Genomic DNA, 21,099 nt, shown 5'->3' with positions numbered 1-21,099 from the left:
CCTCCCTCCCTCCCTCTCTCCCTCTCTCTCTCTCTCTCTCTCTCACACACACACACACACACACACAAACTTAATATCACACTTTTCCATTCCAGGAGGTAGTTTATTTAGGTAGATAGTAGAGAAGTTAAAATTTTCAACATGCCTATGATATATTAATGGCAACTCATAAAACCAAGCATAAAATTTACCATTTCCTAGGGACTGACTATTACTCAGTAGCTTTGCCTGCCTTCTTTCCAAGGCCAGTTGTTTATTTCTCTCAATTCTTTGTTGTTGCTCTTCTGTTAGGTTTCTACTTAACTCAGAAGCAAACTTCTCACTTTCAGATGAGTCTGTCAAAAAGGGATCTAATTCGGCAGCAGTTACATCAAGGCCTTTGCTTTCCCCCACTTCATCTGCAGTAGAAAAGAAAAAATTAGTACAACTGAAGCCTTAGAAAAAAAGAGATTATGCAGATTTTAACTGAAAAGTGGCTTGAAGAGGCAATAGGTCACAGCACAGTGATACATGCCTGTGATCCCAGTAACTCAGGAGGCTGAGACAAAAGGATCCCAAGTTTGAGGTCAGTTTGGACCCTATGCTAAAATAAAAGATAAAAAAGGGCTGGGTAGGGATGTAGCCCCTGGGTTCAACCCCCAGTATGAACAAAAGAAAACAAAACATAATAAAATGGTGGCAAGTGGCTGCATCTGAAGAAACAATTCATGAGGTATGAGAATATTGCAAATACATGCTTGATTCAAACAAGTAAAAGAAAAAAAAAATTTTTTATTGGGGAATACTAGGAATTGAACCCAGGGGCACTTAGCCACTGAGAAACATCCCCAGCTCTTTTTATTTTGAGATAGGATCTTCTAAAATTGCTTAGGGCCTCACTAAATTGATGAAGTTGACTTTGAATTTGTGACCTCCTGCCTCAGCCTCCCAAACTGCTTAAATTATAGATATGTGCCACCACACTTGACCAAGAAATTTTTATAAAACACCTTAAAGGTGCATGTTTAGTCAAATGAAAATATTATTAAGTGGCAGAGTACTTGCCTAGCATAGGCAAGGTCTTGAGTTAAATCCCCAACACTGCAAATAATAATTAAGAAAAATTAAGTCAGGCGCAGTGGCACATGCCTGTAATCCCAGTGGCTCAGGAAGCTGAGGCAGGAGGATCATGAGTTCAAAGCCACACTCAGCAAAAGCACAGCACTAAGCAACTTAGTGAGACCCTATCTCTAAATAAAATACAAAATAGGGCTGGGATGTGGCCTCAGGGGTTAAATACCCCTAAGTTCAATTCCTAGTATCTGCCCCCAACAAAAAAAATTAAATTTTATTAACATATTTAAAATGAGGACTGGGAAGCTGGACACAGTGGCTTACACCTCTAATCCCAGTTATTCAGAAGACTGAGGCAAGAGGATTGCAAGTTTGAGGCCAACCTGGGCAACATAATGAGACCCCATCTCAAAAACTGAAAATAAAATGAGGGCCAAGGCTGAGGATGTGGCTCAGTGAGTAGGGTGCTTGTCCAGCATCCACAAGGACCTGGGTTCAATCCCCAGCATCAAAAGCCAAAAATGAAAGGACTTTAAGTGCTAAACTACCAATTGTCCATATGACAGAATTAGTCTGTTCTATGAACTGAACTGAAAAATGCAAGAAACAGGCCCTCGTTCATTTTCAAAATTCAGCATAATATGACATGGAGATGCTTCTGATTGCCTAGGCAAGTAAACTGACATTGTGTTTTTACCAAACACCAGCAAAATGCACAAGTGGTAGTTTAAAAAGATCTGAAAAAGAACAAAATGCCTTCAGGTAGAATAGAAACACAAGCAAAAAATAACAAAATGGCAGAGACTTCACTTTCTCTCTGCGTCATCTACATTATGGGATTAAAAAACGATAACCCCAGGGACTGGGATTATGGCTCAGCGGTAGAGCATCCGCCTCACACATGCAAGGCCCTGGGTTAGATCCTCAGCACCACATATAAATAAATAAAGTTATTGTGTCCAACTACAAATAATAAAATATTTTAAAAAGATATGATAACTCCAACAGATCTGACAAAGCCACTTGAAAATTTTAAATCACTATATCCCCACTTGAAATATGAATTTATATCTCATCCCTGACCTATAATATATATTATGACTTATGATATTAGGTAAAATAGTAGAAAATATCCCAAAACATGAAAATAAACCTCTACAATTACTTAGTGATATATACTTAATCCAGCCCTTTACACAAAACCCTCTTTGGAAACTCCTTCCTTTGTAGTTAAAAAGCCACTTTTCCTTCCTGGAATGGTAAAATATTTATGTGTCAAGAAACTAAAATGCATTCCTTTGTCAAAAAATACTAATAGAATACTAATACTGCTGGAGAAGAAACAGGCATTAGAACCAATTATGAGTGAGGTATTCTTTTTCTTTTAATATTTAGTTTTAGTTGTAGTTGGACACAATTCCTTTATTTTTGTTTATATATTTTTATGTGGTGCTGAGGATGGAACCCAGGGCCTCACACGTGCTAGGTGAGCACTCTACTGCTGAGCCACAACCCCAGCCCCCACCAGTGACGTTTTTAATATGCTTTATCTTACAGAGCTTAGAAGATTCTACATCAATAATAATGAAATACCCAAACAAGTATTTTTCATGAGCCACAAAAGAAAAACTACTTTAATAGTAAATGATCTCTTTAATATAAACAATGTTGTATGGGGGAAAAGATATGAATGTAACCACTGATGAGGCAGTGTATTGCTTTAACTAGGATATAAAGGGGATAAAAACAAAACCAAAAAAAAAAAAAAACAATTAGCAGGCCTGTAATCCCAGCAGCTCAGGAGGCTGAGACAGGAAGATCGTGAGTTCAAAGCCAGCCTCAGCAAAAGCAAGGCACTGAGCAACTCAGTGAGACCCTGTCTATATAAAATATAAAATAGGGCTGGGGATGTGTGTTGAGAGCCACAGCCAAAGGGGCCCCAGCAAACTTCCAGCTGCCAGCAAACTTCCAGCTGCCGGCTGATGATTGGCTCACAGCGGCCCCAGCAACATCTAGCTGATTGGCTCCTCGGCCCCAGCAACATCTAGCTGATTGGCTCCTCTGCGGTGATGCTCATTGGACTGTTTCCCTGCCCTTTCAGACCACGGAGCTGCTCATTGGGGGACTTTTTTTGGCTCCGCCCACGTGACCCAGCCAATCGGCCTCAAGAGCAGGAGGATTGTGGGAGGTGGAGAGAGGCTTGTGTGGGAGAGAGAGGCTTGTGGAAAGCCGGTGGTGGCAGTTGAGGTTCTGAGGATTTTTCCTGAGAGGCTGTTTTGTTTGGCGTGTGTGGTTCTAAAAATAAAGTTAGTTTCTTTTGACAAGTGGCTCCTGATTGTGCCCAGCCAGACTGCGGCAGATGTGGCTCAGAAGTTGAGTGCCCCTGAGTTCAATCCCCACTACCTGCCCTCCCCCAAATTAAAACCCCAGATCAACTTAAATCACATTCCTTCACTTTTTTTAACAGGGTTGGTGGGTACTGGGAATTGAACCCAGGGATACTTTACCACTAAGTTACATTCCCAGCCTTCCCCTCTACCTTTTTTTTTTTTTTTTTTTTAAGGCAGAGTTTAAATTGCTTAGGGACTCACTAAGCTTACCAGGCTAGCCTTGAACTTGCAATCCTCCTGCTCAGGTTTCCAAGTCACTGGGATTACAGGTGTACACCATCACACCAAACTCCTTCTCACTTTTTTTTTTTTTTGTGATGCTGGGGATGGAACCCATGGCCTTGTGCATGTGAGGCAAGCACTATACCAACTGAGCTATATCCTCAGCCCCTCCATCTCACTTTTAAAAGCAACTTATAATTAACTTTGGGGGATTCAATATGGAACCTGTATTTCCCACATCTATTAAAAGTTACAAAACATGTATGGAGCCATCGCACAGAAAATCTGATAACTGTACAGATCCTGTCGGCAGGAACCATCTGTGTTAATGTGTGTGACTGTCTATGGTTGCACTGTACAACTAACAAATGCAATCAACATCAGGAACAGTCACATGAGTCTTACTAAAATCCTACATTCAGAATGTGCACTATAAGTGAAATGCAAACTTTCATCATCACTGTATTCTGCCTAATGCAGGGGCACTTAATTACTGAGCCACATCCCCAGTCCTTTTTAATTTTTTTAAATTTTGAGACAGGGCCTCACTAAGTTGCTTAGGGCCTCACTAAGTTGCTGAGCCTGGTTTTAAACTTGCAATCCTCCTGCCTCAGCCTCCTGAGCTGGTGGTATTACAGGCATGTGTCACCATGCCCGACCACTCTATCTTGATACATTTTTATTAACAAACACTATAAAGGATTAATTGTCAGACAAATTCTCACAAGTTCACATTTTTTTTTTAAATTTATTTATACGTGGTGCTGAAAATTGAACCCAGTGCCTCACACATGCTAAGCAAGCACTCTGCCACTGAGCCACAATCGCAGCCCTGAAACTATATCTTTAAGAAGCAAATTTCAGGGGCTGGGGCTGGGGCTGAGTGGTAGCCCACGTGCCTGGTATGTGTGAGGCACTGGGTTTGATTCTCAGCACCACGTATGAAAAAAAATAAAGATCTGTCAGCAACTAAAAAATATTAAAAAAAAGAAAAGAAAAAGAAACAAATTTCAGCCAGGCGTGGTGGCACATGCCTGGAATCCCAGTGGCTTGGGAGGCTGAGGCAGGAGGATCATGAGTTTAAAGCCAGCCTTAGCAATGGCATGTGCTAAGCAACTCAGACCTGTCTCTAAATAAAATACAAAATAGGGCTGGGGATATGGCTTAGTAGTTGAGTGGCCCTGAGTTCAATCCCCAGTACCACTCCCCTAAAAAAGAAAAAAAAAACAAATTTCATATACATTCTAGATTTCCTAATGCATTTTAACTTGTTCCTATCAACTGTACTGATTATATACACAATACAGATTGAGAACACAGTCCTCTGTTACCTACCCCAACTGGATCCATTTCTAAAAGCAAAATTGTTATAAAGCAAATAAACCTATATACTTACCATCATTGCTAACAAAATCTTCATGTAAAATAGGGAGATCAAGTCGAATTCGTTTTAAACAGGTCTGACAATAAAGAAGATATTTTTACATTTTCATTTAAATGTTAGGAAGAGAAATGATCATTTATTCAATTCTTAGTTTCTAAAGAATTGTCCTTCAAATAAACACTATTAATTTTCCCTCTCTACCACAACAAATTTCAAAATGAAAACTCCAAAATAGCAATCTAACCTCAGCTACATTTACCTTTGTTCTGTTTAGCACTATGAACAACATTCATAATAATCACAATACTTACCTGCACTTCCTTTTTATTTCCCAGGTATTCAACTCTGTCAATAAAATCCTCAAACTGCAGTTTGGGGAATAGCCTATGTGCCCAGTGCTCCATGTTTCTGATTAGTGTCTTCAAGTCTTCAGCCTGGCACATAAAAATAAAAATGCTAAATAGAAGACTCATTCTCACATTGGCCTTGTCAGCAGATTTCAGAACTGAAAAGAAATGCCAAAGTCATTGGTGTCATATTTATAAGGTTAGGAAACTTTTAGAAGGAAATTTACAAAGAAAAATATTTACTAAGGGCTTGGAGGATTACAGTTCTAAAAGAGCACTGGATACATATTTTTAAAAATCAGAGGAGCTGAAGTTGGGCATGATGGTGCATGTTTGCAATCCTAGATACTTCCAAGGCTGACACAGGAGGATCACAATTTCAGGGCCAACCTCAGAAACTTAGCGAGATCCTATCTCAAAAAATAAAAAGGGCAGAAGGTGTAGTTCTGTGGTAGAACACCTCTGGTCTCAATTCCTAGCCCCACAAAACATAAATAAACAAAATTAAAAAACAGATGAAAAAATACCAGTAAGAAAATTTCCAAGATAATAATATGTGTCTTTTCAGAATTGTAAAGTAAAACCCCAAAATGAGCTTTAATATGTCAAAATATCTCTCAGGAATCCTAACTGGAATAAGTTATAGTCCATATATATATAAAAGGTCAAAATACACTCTACTATCAAGTGTATCTAAAAAGAACAATAATAATAGAAAAAAAAAAAAACTTTCAGGAATAACTAAACACTGACAGACCCCAAAATCATATACTTAGAAAAAATCATTGAGAATTCAGAACTGTAAGGAATATATTTAAAAACCCCAAGGGCAGAGACTAGAAAGAACAGTTTAAACATTCTCAAACCATTAATACCTCTCCATATTTGAAATTCCAATTAAGATTTTTTTAAAAAATGTAAATTAAAAATAAATTTTAATAAACTTGACTCATGAAAAGTAAAATTATAAATTCCTGGTTTTGCTATAAAATATTCATTCTTCACTTTACAGTATTTTAAAATAGGAGAATGATTAAAGCACAGGCTCTACATCAGACTACATAAAGTCAAATTCCAATTCCATCACTTAAAAGCCATTTACATCTCTGTACCTATTTCCTCATGTGTGAGACTAATATACATACCTCACAGGGTTATTGTAAGGATTAATAAAAACAATGTGCCACAGGCATGGTGGAGCATACCTGTAATCCCAGAGGTTCAGGAGGCTGAGGCACGAGGATCACAAATTCAAAGCCAGTCTTAGCAACTTAGCGAAGCCTTAGCAACTTAGCGAGACCCCGTCTCAAAATAAAATATAAAAGGGCTAGGTATGTGGCTCAGTGGTCAAGCACCCTTGGGTTCAATCCCTAGTACCAAAAATTAAAAAATAAAGAAATAAAATAAAAACCCTGATATGGCTCAGTGGTTAAGCACACTGGGGTTCAATCTCAGGTATCAAACAAGCAAACAGTGCACCTGACACTATGTAAATTCTGAAATGTTGCTATTTTTATTTGACCATGACTAGAAGCAAATGTCAAAACTACCAACTCTATCACTGACTAAATATGTAATACTAAGAACACAATCTCTCTTCATTCTCCCCTTCTGATAATAAAGGTATAAATTATTTTAAAGATTCAATTACCTAAAATCATTTTCCAGTTGGAAGTAGCTGATTAACCACCTCACAATGTCACATTAGACACAAAGAAACAAAGAAAAGAAAAAACTGTGCTGGGGGCATAGCTCAGTGGTAGAGCATTTGCTTAGTGCTCTCAAAGTCCTGGGTTCAATCCCCAACATTGCAAAAACATGATAGTTAAAAAAAAAAAAAAAAAAAAACTAAATACAGTTAAGTCCCAAGTTAATATAAGAAGAAAAAGTAGTGAGTGTTCAAAATTGTGAGAAAATAGTAAAAATTTCTAAGGGCAAAATACAGAATAAAGTAAACTCAAAGCACATTCTGGCCCAATGAAAAAACACAAAATGCCCATTCTTCATACAAACTTACTTATTTTAATAAAGGTTTATTATAAACATGATCAAGACTTCATACATTCAAAGTACCAATTCACCACTAATACCTGAAAATTTCATCTACCACTATCCTATCTCGTCTAGTACTAGTACTACTACTACTATTACTACCTTATCCCTCAGGTAGTACAACAGCCTGAGTTGTTGACGACCTCCAGTTTCTTTCTCCTTACAAATTATCCTGCATACCACACACCTAAATGTTACTGTCAATATTATTTTAGTTGGGCAATTAAACATGAAGACTAGGCTCAGTTTTAATTATTGGCCATTGGTCACTCACTCAAAACCCTAAGTCTGTGACTAGATAATGGGACCATCACTCACGAAAATTAACAGAGAACATATCTGAAATACTTTAAACTGCAAAGCCCTATAAAAAGATTATCTACCAAAAACCTACCTAGCTTTATTATTCAAAGATAAGAGAATTTTAAAACATACATTTATACAGTGTACATCTGTTATTAAATGTTTTCATTTTTTCAAAAACTTTACTGATATCTATTAACCAGACACTGTCTCATATCTTGGGGACATATAAGTGATCAATACAGGCAGAGTCTTTGCCCTCATGAAGTTTAAAATCATTCTTTGAAGAACAAAGTAAATTCTATTCCCTCCTATCTGTGTGTGTGTATTTGTGTTTGCTAATGGGTATTGAACCCAGAGATACTTTACCATTAAGCTATACCTCATCTTTTTTTTTTTTTTTTTTTTTTTTTAATTTGAGATAGGTCTCACGAAGTTGCCCAAGCTGGCCTCACACCTGTGATCCTCTTGCTTTCACCTCTCAAGTCATTGGATTACAGGTGTGCACCACCACACCTAGCTTCCTCTAAATTTATAACTTTAAACTCAGGCTTAGAGACTCAGAAATGATTTTACCTAAAGCTATGACTTTACATAATATGTATGTATATCTACATATGATGTGACAAAAAATGAGACTACACAGACATATTTTCTAATTCTTTAAATAGTACCTTTTCCACTACATCACAACTACTTTTCAGGTGATATTATGATTAATGGAAATATTTAAAGATTCTCAAGACCATAATGAGCCCACAGTTTACTGCTATTTTAAAAAACAAGACTAGGGCTGGGGCTGTAGCTCAGTGGCAGAGTGCTTGCTTGGCATGCGTGGGGCACTGGGTTCGATCCTCAGCACCACATAAAAATAAACAAATAAAATAAAGGCATTCTGTCCCTCTACAACTATAAAAGATATTAAAAAAAAAAAAAAGACAAAAAGGAAAATAAGACCTTTCTTACCTCATGACCTTTCCCTTTGAATTTTGTCTTATCAAACACATGCCTTAAGGCAGGAAGTCCTCTCTCTGAAATTAATCTGTAAATAGAAAAACATTTTGAATTTCAAGTTTCCTAGAGTAAAGTCCAAACCAAGACCATAGAAAAAAAAATATTTTCTCCTAAATGGAAACAAATGTTTATAGAACAATCTGATTTTCAATTCATCCCAACCCAAAGCTTGTAACATTAGGAAAAAAACAATAGCTATAAAGTATAAATGTGTATGGAAAACACGTACCTCTGAGCATCCAACTTGGGAATATTCCTTTTAACTGTTCTCTTTACAGGTACAGGAACAGGTGCTCTGGTCCCTGACCCTGATGAAATATATCAAGAAGCAGCATTAAATAATTTAAGCCTTACTTACAAATTTATTATTTATAAGCTGATGGATGGATAAGTGAACATGGACACTTTTGTGAAACTCTATACAGACCTTCATCATATTCAGCTCCTTCACCATCTCTCTGCGGAGATGCTGGAGGTGGGAAAGGAGGAAAAGTTTCATCTTCTACATGTTCATAATCTGGCAGGTCAACTAAGCCATTCTCTTGCGGTTCTAACATTTTTTTCTCTAGGGGGAAAAAAAAGTAAAATTATTCTTATTTATCCAAAATAATATTCCTATTATACAGTTAAGTTCAAGATGAAGCAAGTTCATGGGTAAGCCACATTTTAGATTCACACATCATTAAAAAAAAAAAAAAAAGAGAAGAAAACAATGAGGAAAAAGACTAGGCTAGAAACTGGCACTGAGTTCTAATATACTCTACCACTGAATATGATTTTGAACAAAATCATTTCACATCAACTACTTGATGAGTTAATAAGTACCTGAGACTTGTACTTGATGAGTTAATAAGCACCTGAGACTTCTTTTCAATGGCTTCTGTTTTAAGAATAAAAACCCCAAAGTCATGAGTAAACTGGCCTCTTTATACCTCTTTGGCCCCACTTTACATAACTCTCTTTGCCCCTTCTTTCAGTTCCTTGAAAGAGCCATATCCCTCATGGCCTTGGATCTTTGCAATTGCTATTTCCTATCTTAAATGCTCTTCCCTGACTCCTAATCCCTTTCAGATTTCCATTACCACCTCCTCAGAAAATCTATCCCAATTTCCTCAATTTAAATCCTCTTTTAATAAGCACTGATAATACCAAGTCTCACAGTAATTATCATTTCAACCTTAGGTTTTGTGTGCCTATTTAATGTTTGTTTACCATACTAGACCAGGTAGGGCTCTTTGTGTTCCTCCACTGCATCCCTACTGCTGGTACACAACAGGTGCTCAATATATATTTGTTAGTGAAGGAAGTAGAGAAAAGAATTACAAACCAGGCAAAGTGCCATGCACCTATAGTCCCAGCATGCTAAGACAGGAAGATCCCTGAGCCCAAGCATTCCAGGTCACCCTGGGGAACACACAGACTCAGTCTTTAAAAATAAATAAAACAAGTATATTTACCTCTGTTTCAATTAAGTCCTTTGGAAAGAAGTGGGGTTCAGAAATTCGAGGTTGACAGGGAGCTCTGAGTTTGGTGACAAGGCACAAACTATATTAAGTTCATCAAGGAAGTGTTCGGGCATGGGGCATAGGGCGAGGAGTGTCAGTAAACTGATGCTCCTTAGCGCAGATCACATTTCCTTCACTTCTTTCACGCCTTGACAATGGTGGCATAACTGCCTCTTTTTAAGACACTGATCAAACTCTTAACTTCCTCCTCTGATCCCCAAACTTTCAGAGGATTGAAGATTAACACATGTAATATCCAAACCACAATTCGTTCCCAGACCCTTCGTTTCCCATGTCCAACTTTCCCATGTTCCCAAGTCGTCGGAACAGAAGCCCTCTGTCTGACTTTAATTCCCCTGGGTCCCACCGCTGAAAACATCACCCCTCCCAGCCTCCTCTCCAACTCTCCCCCGGTTCAACCGGGTTCATTCACTGCACATCCACATGGCGCCCTATGTGTTTATAAGGCCATCTACAGAAGCGGAGGGACCCGGAAACGCGCTCGCTCCCGCCAGAAGGCTCGGCTTAGCGGCAGGCATCCCTGAACCGCAACGCAGGTAAACGTGCCTGCCCCCACCGGTCCAGGCCGGCCCGGCCGCCCCCCGCTCCAGGCGCGCTCCGCCGAAATCCTGTTCTCCAGCTCCTCACCAGCTCCCTGAGACTCCCCAGCTCCTGTCAAGCTCCGAAAGAAGCCTCCTCACCAAGAACTTCACTCGCGGAACCGGCTTTCAGCTCACGCCGCCTGCAGCCTCTGCGCGGTGGGCGCCCCGCTGGACGCAGCGAGTGAACCGAACTTCTCGCGAGACGCCGACACACCCGCAGTGTAAGAGCTCTCGGAGTTTGGCGCCAAATACACGCAGGGCCTGGACGGGGCCTTTACGAAGCCCCGCCCCGTCACGCGGCCACGCCGTTGTCCACCTGTCCGAATCTTGAGTTTTCCGTGCTTCGGCCGTGCTTCTTCCGAGGGGTTCTTTCTCCTCCTTTGCTTAAATTAAGTTCATAGTTGTTACTTCCTGGACACTTTATACTTTGGAAGTGTTGAAAACTGAGTTGTGGAGGAAGTTAAAAAAGGGTAGAGGGAAGCAGTATTGGTTGCGAAACTGCCGTTTTTTCAGAGTTGATGGCGGAATGCCTGGAGCGTGAGTGCGGCTTTTCCTGGGTGCCGGCTGGGGATTGAGCCCAGGGGCCTCCACTGGGCTACTTCCCCAGCCCTTTTTATTTCTTTACTCTGAAGTGGCCTAAGTTTCCCAGGCTGGCATGGAACTTGTCATTGTCACGAGTCGCACTTTGTAGATGCACTTTGTTAACGTAAGTTAACTTTTTTTTTTTTTTTAAACTAGCCAGGCGCGTCGGGACACGCCTGTAATGCCAGCGACTCGCCACGCTGTCGCAGGAGGATCTCCATCACCTCAGTAATTTAGCGAAACCCTGTCTTAAAAATGGGCTGGGGGGTATAACGTAAAGCGCCTCAGGTTATTTCTCCCAAAAAAGGAAGAAAGAAAAGAAAAACAAAAATGATATCTGCAGCAAATTATCTAACCATCCCGATTTGGCAAACCCAAAAGATAAAGTGTTAGCAAGAATATCCTAGGTACTTTTTTTTTTTTTTTTGGGTACTGGCATGCCTCCGTTTTTTGAGCTACACTTTCAACCATCTCTACTTTTCTGTATGTTGAAATTAAAAATTTAAAGAATGGATCAAATATGTGAAGAGAATATGACAAAATTGCCAGTTCTATGTGCCTGAAATTGTGTATGAAAATGTGTATGCACATTTTTGCTTTATTTTTCCATAAAAATATATGCAAATTAATATAAATTAACAAAATTAGCATCAGTTTGAAACAAATGTCTCAACTTCAGTACAAATGGCTGAGGCAGCAATTTTCTTTGCTGTTGATGCTGGGGACCACTGAGCTGGGTCCCCAACCCTATTTTGTATTTTGTGTGTGTGGTGGGGGGCTGGGGGATTGAAACCACGGCCTTGTGCGTGCAAGGCAAGCACTCTACCAACTGAGCTATATCCCCAGCCCAAAACTTTCTCATTTTGGAGGTGGGGGTTACCAGGGATTGAACTCAAGGGTATTTGACCACTGAGCCCCATTTCCAGCCCAATTTTGTATTTTATTCATTTTTGTGGTGCTGGAGATTGAACCCAGGGCCTTGTGCATGACAGGTAAGCACTCTACCAAGTGAGCTATATCACCAGCTCCTATTTTGTATTTTATTTGGAGACAGGGTCTCACTGAGTTGCTTAGCACCTGTTTTTTTTTTTTTTTTTTTTTGGTACCAGGAATTGAACTCAGGCACACAATCACTGAGCCACATTCCCAGCCCTATTTTGTATTTTATTGAGACAGGGTCTCACTCAGTTGCTAAGCACCTTGCCCATTGCTGAGGCTGGCTTTGAAATCCTAATCCTCCTAATCCTGCCTTAGCCTCTCCTAGCCCCTGAGATTACAGGCGTGTGCCACCATGCCTGGCAAGAAATACACTCTTTATTATCCAGATATATCTGTATTATACACTTTTTGTTTAATCAAATAAATGTGAAAGCACTATGAGAAGTTAAAAAGTTATACACTCCCCCCAAAACAAAACAAGAACTGAAAGTATACTCAGAGTATGAACTCAGGCCCATCATTTTCTGGTTGGTGACCTTTGTGCTTCAGTTTCCTCATTACAGTATTAATAAATAGTACCTACTTCCAGTTGTGAGGCATTAACAGTATCTATCATTAGCCACAAATTTTTTGTTGTTTTTTTTTTTTTTTTGAGAGAGAGAAAGGAGAATTTTTTTTTTTTAATATTTATTTTCGGCAGACACAACATCTTTGTTTGTATGTGGTGGTGAGGATCGAACCCGGGCCGCACGCATGCCCGGGGAGCGTGCTACCGCTTGAGCCACATCCCCAGCCCATAGCCACACCATTTTTAGAATGCTTTACTCTTAGGAAATGTCAAGATTTTGTTAAGTAATTGTAGACCCATGTGAATAAATGATCACACCTGTAAATAATTGGTATTGCCAAATCCAGATTGTCTTTTTTTCCTTATATGAAGACTAGGGGCTGGGGATGTAGCTTTGTAGTAGGGTGCTGACCCAGGCCCATTTGAGACCCTGGGTTCAAACCCCAGCACTGCAAACAACAAAAAAACAGAACTATCTTTTCTTTATCAGTTTCACCAAAAATATTCCTAAAGTACAAGTCATTAAAAATCTTTTAAGGGGCTGAAGTTGTGGCTCAGTGGTAGAGCACTTGCCCAGCATGTGTGAGGCCCTGGGTTCGATCCTTAGCACCACATATAAATAAATAAATAAAAATAAAGGTATTGTGTCCAACTATAACCAAAAAAAATAAATAAAAATAAAAAGTCTTTTAAAACAATTTAAGGTTTAAAAAGTAAATAGGGGCCTAGTACAGTGGTGCACACCTATAATCCCAGCAACTGGGGAGGTTGAGCAGGAAGATGGCAAGTTCAAGGCCAGACTCAGCAATTTAGTGAAGCCCTAAACAACTTATTGAAACCCTGTCTCAAAATAAAAAGAACTGGAGATGAGACTCAGTGTTATATACCCTGGATTAAATCCCTAGTAAAAAATAAAAAAATAAAAATTAATTTTTTTTTTTTAGATAAAAAGAGTTGGGGCTGTTGCTCAGTGGTTAAGCACCCCTGGTTTCAATCCCTGGGATCAAAAACAAACAAAACTGAATAGGGTTAAAAAAGAAAAATGAAAACTATCAAAAGATCAAACATTGAGTACTGAATGTGCAAGTTTTTCTGGCAAACAGGGAACCAAGTCTACCACAGATCTAGATAGGCTTTCAAGATGTGGTTTGGAAGAAAAGAAGTGAGGTAAATCTTTTAAAACCAAAAGACCATGAATTACATCCCACATTAAAAAAAAAAAAAAAAAAAATTCTTGCTAAGCACAGTGGCACACACCTGTAATCTCAGCTATTTGGGAAGCTGAGGCAGGAAGATCACAAGTTTGAGGACAGCTTAGGCAATTTAGCAAGATGATGTTTCAAAATAAAATTTAGATAACTGGGCTGGGGATGTGGCTCAAGCGGTAGCGCGCTTGCCTGGCATGCGTGCGGCCTGGGTTCGATCCTCAGCACCACATACAAACAAAGATGTTGTGTCTGCCGAAAACTGAAAAATAAAAATAAATATTAAAAAAGAAAATTTAGATAACTGGGGATGCAGCTCAGTAGTAAAAGTGCCCCCCTTGGGTTGGAGTTGTAGCCACAAGCTGCTGGTCGAGCACTTGTCTAGCATGTGTGAGGCTTTGATTATCAGCACTACATATAAATAAATGAATAAAATAAAGGTCCATCAACATCTAAAAAAATGTTTTTTTAAAAAATGCCCCTGGGTTCAATCACTAGTGGGGGAAAGTCTCAGACTGGGGATATAGCTCAGTGGTAGAGCATTTGGTTAGCCCACAAATCCTGGGTTCAATCCCTAGTAATATTGTAACAAACCCAGCCTCAGCAACTTATCAAGGCCCTAGCTCTAAAAGCTCCCTCTCACCTTCTGAATGTACCCCTTATTGCTCTAAGTCTTATTTATTTTTAATATTTTTTTTTTAGTTGTAGATGGACACAATGCCTTCATTTGTTTTGTTTTGTTTTGTTTTTTAATGTGGTGCGGCGGATCGAATTCAGTGCCTCATGCAAGCTAGGCAAGCGCTCTACCACTGAGCCACAACCTGACCCAAGTTTTTTTTAAAAGTTTTTTTTTTTTTTCCTCTCCTCTCTGCTCTTCCCCCATCCCTAACAAGATTAGGGAGAAGTGTTATCTTTTCTTCCCCAAGTTAATTGCCCTTGTACACACCCACTACAAGAAGGAGATGCCTACAGAGGATCTGGGAAGTGAATATCTCCCAAATTAACAAGTGAATCCTAACACGCCTTTAGGGTACCCTGGGACCCCCCCTTAGGATTCCCTACCATAGCACACCTGGAAGGTAATCCTTGAAAGGTTCCTTTAAAACACTCCAGTACTTCCTGATCAAGAGTCACAACCTTTGGAACTGGAGTCTGTGTTTCTCCTTTGCTAACAAAGCAATAAACTTTTTTCCTTTTTTGCTCAAAACGGTGTCCTCATTATTAAATTGGCGTTGATTGCATTAGGGACAGGGACCGAGTTTTTTGTTACACTGTGATGGCAAAACCAGACCTGGTTGTGATGGTGGGCTGGGGCTGTAGCTCCGTGGTGGAGCTCTTGCCTAACGTGTGAAGCACTGGGTTCAATCCTCAACACCACATAAAGATAAATAAATAAATAAAATAAAGGTATTGTGTCCGTCTACAACTAAAAATATATTTTTAAAAAATGAGTTAGGTCCAGTGGCACACGCCTGTTATCCCAGTGACTCCAGAGGCTGAGGCAGGAGGATCATGATTTCAAACCCAGCCTCAGCATCTTATCAAGGCCCTGGCTCTAATAAAATATATAAAAAGGGCTTGGATGTGGCTTAGAGGTTAAGCGCCACTGGATTAAATCCCTGGTTAAAAAAAAAAGTTATGGTCATAAACCAATGCCTGGGGAAAGGGTCAGTTTTGTCCTCCCTACCCCCTAGCCTTTCTCTGGGAAGCATAATTAACCATGAGTCCCTACCTTTTGGGTTATAAATAACTGCCTTAGGAGCCTGACTGCACTCTTGAAATGTAAAAGAAGCCTGTGAAAAGAGCCCTTTCTTCTTACCTGTTTCTGTAAGCAAGCTGTATGTTAGAGACCCTGCACCAGGCTGCCAGTTGCATAAATTAGGGCTTTTTTTCTTTTTCTTTTTTTTAAGAGGAAAAAGCTCCAATGATAGGATGGGTCTAAAATGATGCCAAACAACCTATAAATGTAGACACTGTGAATCAGGGCTCAGAATTTGGAGTTTCGTTTTCCTCTGGGCCTGCTGGCATGATAGAACATTTAGATTCTCCTCTCTGAGTGCTGCTTGCTGCTTCCAGATCAGTCTGTTTCCCGAAACAGTACCTTGAAGGAAAAAAAAGCAAAATCTTCAGGTCTTGTTGATTGCTGTTTTGGGTTTTTTTTTGTGTTTTTTTTTTTTTTTGGGGGGGGGGGTTGTTTTTAGTATTAAACAGAGACAGAAATATTTTCAGTTACAAATATAAATCATCATTGTCCACATTATGGTATAACTTTGATTTTCATTTTTTTTTTTTTTTTTGAAATTTTAATATTTATTTTTTAGTTTTTGGTGGACACAACATCTTTGTTTGTATGTGGTGCTGAGGATCGAACCCGGGCCGCACACATGCCAGGTGAGCGCGCTACCGCTTGAGCCACATCCCCAGCCCTAACTTTGATTTTCATTAGAATCAATGAAACTAAAGTGGCAATTTTCAGTTTTATTAAAATAAAGTGATTTTAAAATTGTTTACAATAGCTTCTTTAATGCTTGAGATTTTTACCAGTTTATAACTTTGTTACAAAGATAATCAGCATAACATATTTGATAGATTTGTTTGTATTTAAGGAAGATCACTTGATTGGCTGGTTTTATCTGGACTCCTCACTTAGGTAAACACTGAGCTGGCTGGAGATAATGGTCTGCTGTGTACTTGAGGACTCTGTCTCAAAAATATGGCTACCCTTGCCCCCCTGACTTGTGTGTGACAAATCAAAATTGTGATGATATCACCTAGGCAGGTCTGCAGTGGCATTAGCAACCAAGGTGACAAGGCAGGGTTTACAAATTAGGATCAACTCAACTGCAAATTATAGGAAGCAAAAGGGAAAGAAAAAGAAAATAAGCTAAATAAACTAAAATTCTAATAAACAAGATCGAATTTTGTCTTTCCCATATAAGAAGTCTTAAGGTAGTAAATCCACAGTCAGCATTGGGCTCCATGTTTTTAGACTCCAGTCCCCTATCTCCTTACCATGCAATCATTCCTCTCTCAAGTTTGTCTCTCAAGCTCTGTCCAAGAACTCTCACTTGCCAAGTTCCAACTATATTCTGGTCAATAGGAAAGAGGAAAAAAGATTGAGATGGCCCCACATTTTCAGAACATTTCCCAGAAGCTGCATACAATTCTGGTTACTCCTATTATCCAGAATGTAATCAATCACATGGTCACACCTAGGTGTAAGGGATGATAGGAATGTAATCTTTATTCTTGTTGGCCACATGCCCAGTAGGAACACAGGATTTCTACAACTGTGGAAGAGGGGTGAAAAGATGTCAGGCACAACTAGCAAATGACCATAAATAACAAGATCGAAAAAAATGAATACATTAATTTTGCAAATTTACCATTTGCAAAAATATGAAGCATATGATACTTAGTATTTTAATAAGAATGTACACAAGTAATTCTCAGCATAAGACTTATTTTGTCACTGTAAACCGATTTATACCTTTGGGAACCTAAGAACTTATCTTCAAACCACAATATTGGCTCTACTAATAACTAAAAGCCTGATCAATTCACTTTATTGTTTTGAGTCTGGTCTTTTGTAATACACAAGGTATAGATTAAATGACCCCAAAGGTATTATTTTAATGAAGAATACTAAAGCCTAAAGTAAAAATCAACAGGTATTGACTGAGCATTCTATTTTTGTAATAAAACAGTGTCTTTTCTGTTAATAAGCTTACAGTTAAATTGGTAAAGTAAGATAACCTTTGAACACATGGAAAATGTCTAGGGATGCCCATTATTTTATGAGTTCATTCCCGAGACAAAAGAGAAAAACTCACCTTCCCAGGGCTCCATGTGTCAGATGTATACTGTATACTCTGGTCTCTCAACTGCATGAGATTTCAAGTCAGAAGAGAGATGGAGTGAAGATGGAGGCACTACTTGGAATTTCATTGTGATACAATAACCAGCATCCAAAAATAGTAGGGCAAGAGGTGTTAGAGGTCATGTTCAGTGTCTAGTGTCAGCAGCGAGAGTGGGAGATCTACTTGCACCCCATGGTGGCATCAACAAGATCAACATTAGAATAGCAGAACAATATAATTTTGGTATTAGTCCTATATAGCTACTGAGCCTTTTTTTCTGCACACTCATAGATTCTAGGAGACATCTGGATCCTTTAATAAATATATTTTCTGTTTAAACTAGAAATGAGACTAGATTCTGTTATTTGCAACTGTGGATCCTAACTAAAACACACTGACTGATTATAATTAAGACAACATATAATTAAATGTTGATTAATTTGGAAATAATAGATTGATAAGTGCTACAACCCAGGCACAGTGGTGCACACCTATATCTTAGTGCCTTAGGAAGCTGAGGCAGCAGGATCACGAGTTCGAAGCCAGGCTCAGTAATTTAGCGAGGCCCTAAGCAGTGAACCCCGCTCAGGGTTCAATGAGACCCTGTTTCAAAATAGAACACAAAAAAAGAGCTGGAGATGTGGCTCAGTGGTTGAGCACTGTGAGTTCAATCCCCAGTACCAAATAAATAAATAAATAAGTGCTATGGATGTTCTGAAGAAAGAAAAATGAACAAGAGTTGTCAGGGAAGACTTTTGGAAAGATCTGGAACTTGAGCTGTATCTTGGAACTAAGTAGGATTTAAATAGATGGATAGACAGTTGTTTTAAGATAACAGAAGTATAAAGAAATAATTAACTTTTGTGGGTGTGGTGGTGCATATCTGTAATCCCAGCAACTCTGGAGGCTGAGGCAGGAGGATTCCAAGTCCCAGGCCAACCTGGACAATTTATCAAGATCCTGTCTCAAAAAATAAAAAAAAGGGATTGGACATGGTGGTGCACACCTGTAATCCCAGTGACTTGGGAGGCTGAGACAGGAGGGTTGTAAGTTCAAAGTCAGTATCAGCAACTTAGTGAGGCCCTAAGCATCTTAGTGAGACCCTGGAGGGGGGGGGAGGGAGGAGAGGGAGAGAGGGAGGAGGGGAGGGGATTGAAATAACTTGTGTTGGGAAAAATGGAAAATAAAATTGGGATATGACATAATTAACTGGTACTGAGAAAAATAAAATTGGGATAGCTATGTTTTTGGTGGGTACCCAGAAGCACTTTACCATTGATCTACATCCCTAGCCCTTTTTGGTGGTTATTGTTTTTGTTTTGAAACAGGGTCTTGCTAAATTGCTTAAGAGTCTAAGTTGCTAAAGCTGGCTTAGAACTTGCAACCCTCCTGCCTCAGCCTCTTGAGTTGCTGGGATTATAGGTGTGTACCACTGTGCCCATACAGGATAGCTATTTTTTAAAAAATAATTATTTTATTATTTTATTTATTTTTATGTAGTGCTAAGGATTGAACCCAGTCCCTCACATATGCTAGGCAAGCATTCTGCCATGGAGCTACAGCCCAACCCAGGGACAACTATTTTAAACAGAGAGATCACATCATGTATTCTTTTTTTAATACATCCTCATATTAAATATTATTTTAATATAATATTGGATACATATAAAACATGTTTTCACATGTCATAATAAAAACTGTGAATCTAATATCCATTCTAAGAATTGGTCTATATGTTCCATATATGAGTTTATTTCCCATTCTCCTGAATCCTCCAGCTTACTGAGATCACTCCTATTTTGAATTTTATATTTACCATTCTTTTTAAAAATAGTTTTAGAGCTGGGCACGGTGGTGAACACCTGTAATCCCAGCATCTTGGGAAGCTAAGACAGGAGGATTGTGACTTCAAAGCCAGCCTCAGCAATGGCAAGGCACTAAGCAACTCTGTGAGACCCTGTCTCTAAATAAAATGCAAAATAGGGCTGGGGCTGTAGCTTAATAGTTGAGTGCCCCTGAGTTTAATCCCTGGTATCCCCACTCCCCGAAAAAATAGTTTTAGCATATACATATGGGCCCAAAATATAAACAATTTTAATACGGTTTGGGGGCTTTATAAAAATTAAAACTATATGCAGTCTGTTGGGCTTGCTTGTCTTACTCTATATTTTGTTCTGTGATTCTTTCACATTGTTTCAGATAACTGTAGTTCAGAAAATTTTCACTGCTGTATACTATTCTATTTTTGAATCACTACAGTTTATTTAAGCATTCTCTCATTGAAGAACATTTGGAATGTTTCCAGTTGTTTTGCAACCATGAACAGTGTTACTTTTGAGCATTCTTTTTTCCCCTTGGTACTGGGGATTGAAACTAGCTGCTCTCTACCACTGAGCTAAATCCCCAGCCCTCCATAAAATTTTATTTTGGAACAGGATATCACAAAGTTTTCCAGGTTGGCCTGGAACTTGCCATCCTCCTACATCAGCTTCCCAAGATGGGTGGGACAATGTGTGCCACCATGCCTGATGTGTGTTTGTGTGTGTATAGACACACACACATTCTTATACATGTAACATATATGTTAATTAAAGGAGCAAAAACTTGAGAAAATAGGAGAGAATGATTTAAGTCACAAGCAGAAGGGATAGCCTTTGATTGGAGGGTGAATTACTTCACTCTTTTTTAAAATTTTTTAATACTTTTATTTATTTGTTTATTTTTATGTATTTTGTGCTGAAATCAAACCCAGTGTCTCACATGGGCTAGCCAAGCGTTTACCGCTGAGCCACAACCACAGCCCCTACTTGTCTCTTAATATGAAGGACAATAAGTTTAGATGCAGGTGTGATAGTTTTGTGATAGGAAGAGTCAAAGAAGATAAAACCAGGTCACTCCAGAGTTGAGGTTTTCTCAAGAAAGCACAATGAAAAATAAAAGAGACATGGACTTGAAGTTTTTGCAGAAAGCAACTTAACCACTGAACTGGATCTGAGCTGAATGGAGAAATGACTACGGAAGGAGACAGGGTTAAGGTGGAAACTTAACTGAATTTGAGCTCTGGATGGTGCTT

The 21,099-nt window shown here is 39.0% G+C and overlaps 1 protein-coding gene and 1 non-coding gene across 6 annotated transcripts in view; both read right to left on the bottom strand.

Moving 5' to 3' along the window:
* Nucleotides 1-11,395, bottom strand: part of Tipin (TIMELESS interacting protein) — a 17,675-nt gene extending 6,280 nt beyond the window's left edge. The window contains exons 1-8 of one of the 5 annotated variants that reach the window (XM_048793557.1): nt 10,972-11,395; nt 10,223-10,286; nt 9,193-9,330; nt 8,995-9,073; nt 8,718-8,793; nt 5,361-5,483; nt 5,062-5,125; nt 192-398 (exon numbers count right to left, since the gene is read on the bottom strand). In XM_048793557.1, the coding sequence (XP_048649514.1) occupies nt 192-398; nt 5,062-5,125; nt 5,361-5,483; nt 8,718-8,793; nt 8,995-9,073; nt 9,193-9,322 (679 nt within the window). In that variant the 5' untranslated portion in view covers nt 9,323-9,330; nt 10,223-10,286; nt 10,972-11,395. Of the gene's footprint in view, nt 1-191; nt 399-5,061; nt 5,126-5,360; nt 5,484-8,717; nt 8,794-8,994; nt 9,074-9,192; nt 9,331-10,222; nt 10,493-10,918 lie in introns of those variants that run through there. The other 4 variants (XM_048793559.1, XM_048793558.1, XM_015480514.2 and 1 more) reach the window with 4 other exon arrangements.
* On the bottom strand, nt 3,924-4,059 carry LOC125613424. The gene has a single exon (XR_007343998.1). It is a non-coding gene; the product is annotated as a small Cajal body-specific RNA 14 (non-coding RNA).
* Nucleotides 11,396-21,099: the final 9,704 nt, after the last annotated feature.

This window comes from Marmota marmota, unplaced genomic scaffold (genome assembly GCF_001458135.2).
Source record: "Marmota marmota marmota unplaced genomic scaffold, marMar, whole genome shotgun sequence".
Taxonomy (NCBI): domain Eukaryota; kingdom Metazoa; phylum Chordata; class Mammalia; order Rodentia; family Sciuridae; genus Marmota; species Marmota marmota.
This window is presented reverse-complemented; position numbering and strand designations above follow the sequence as displayed.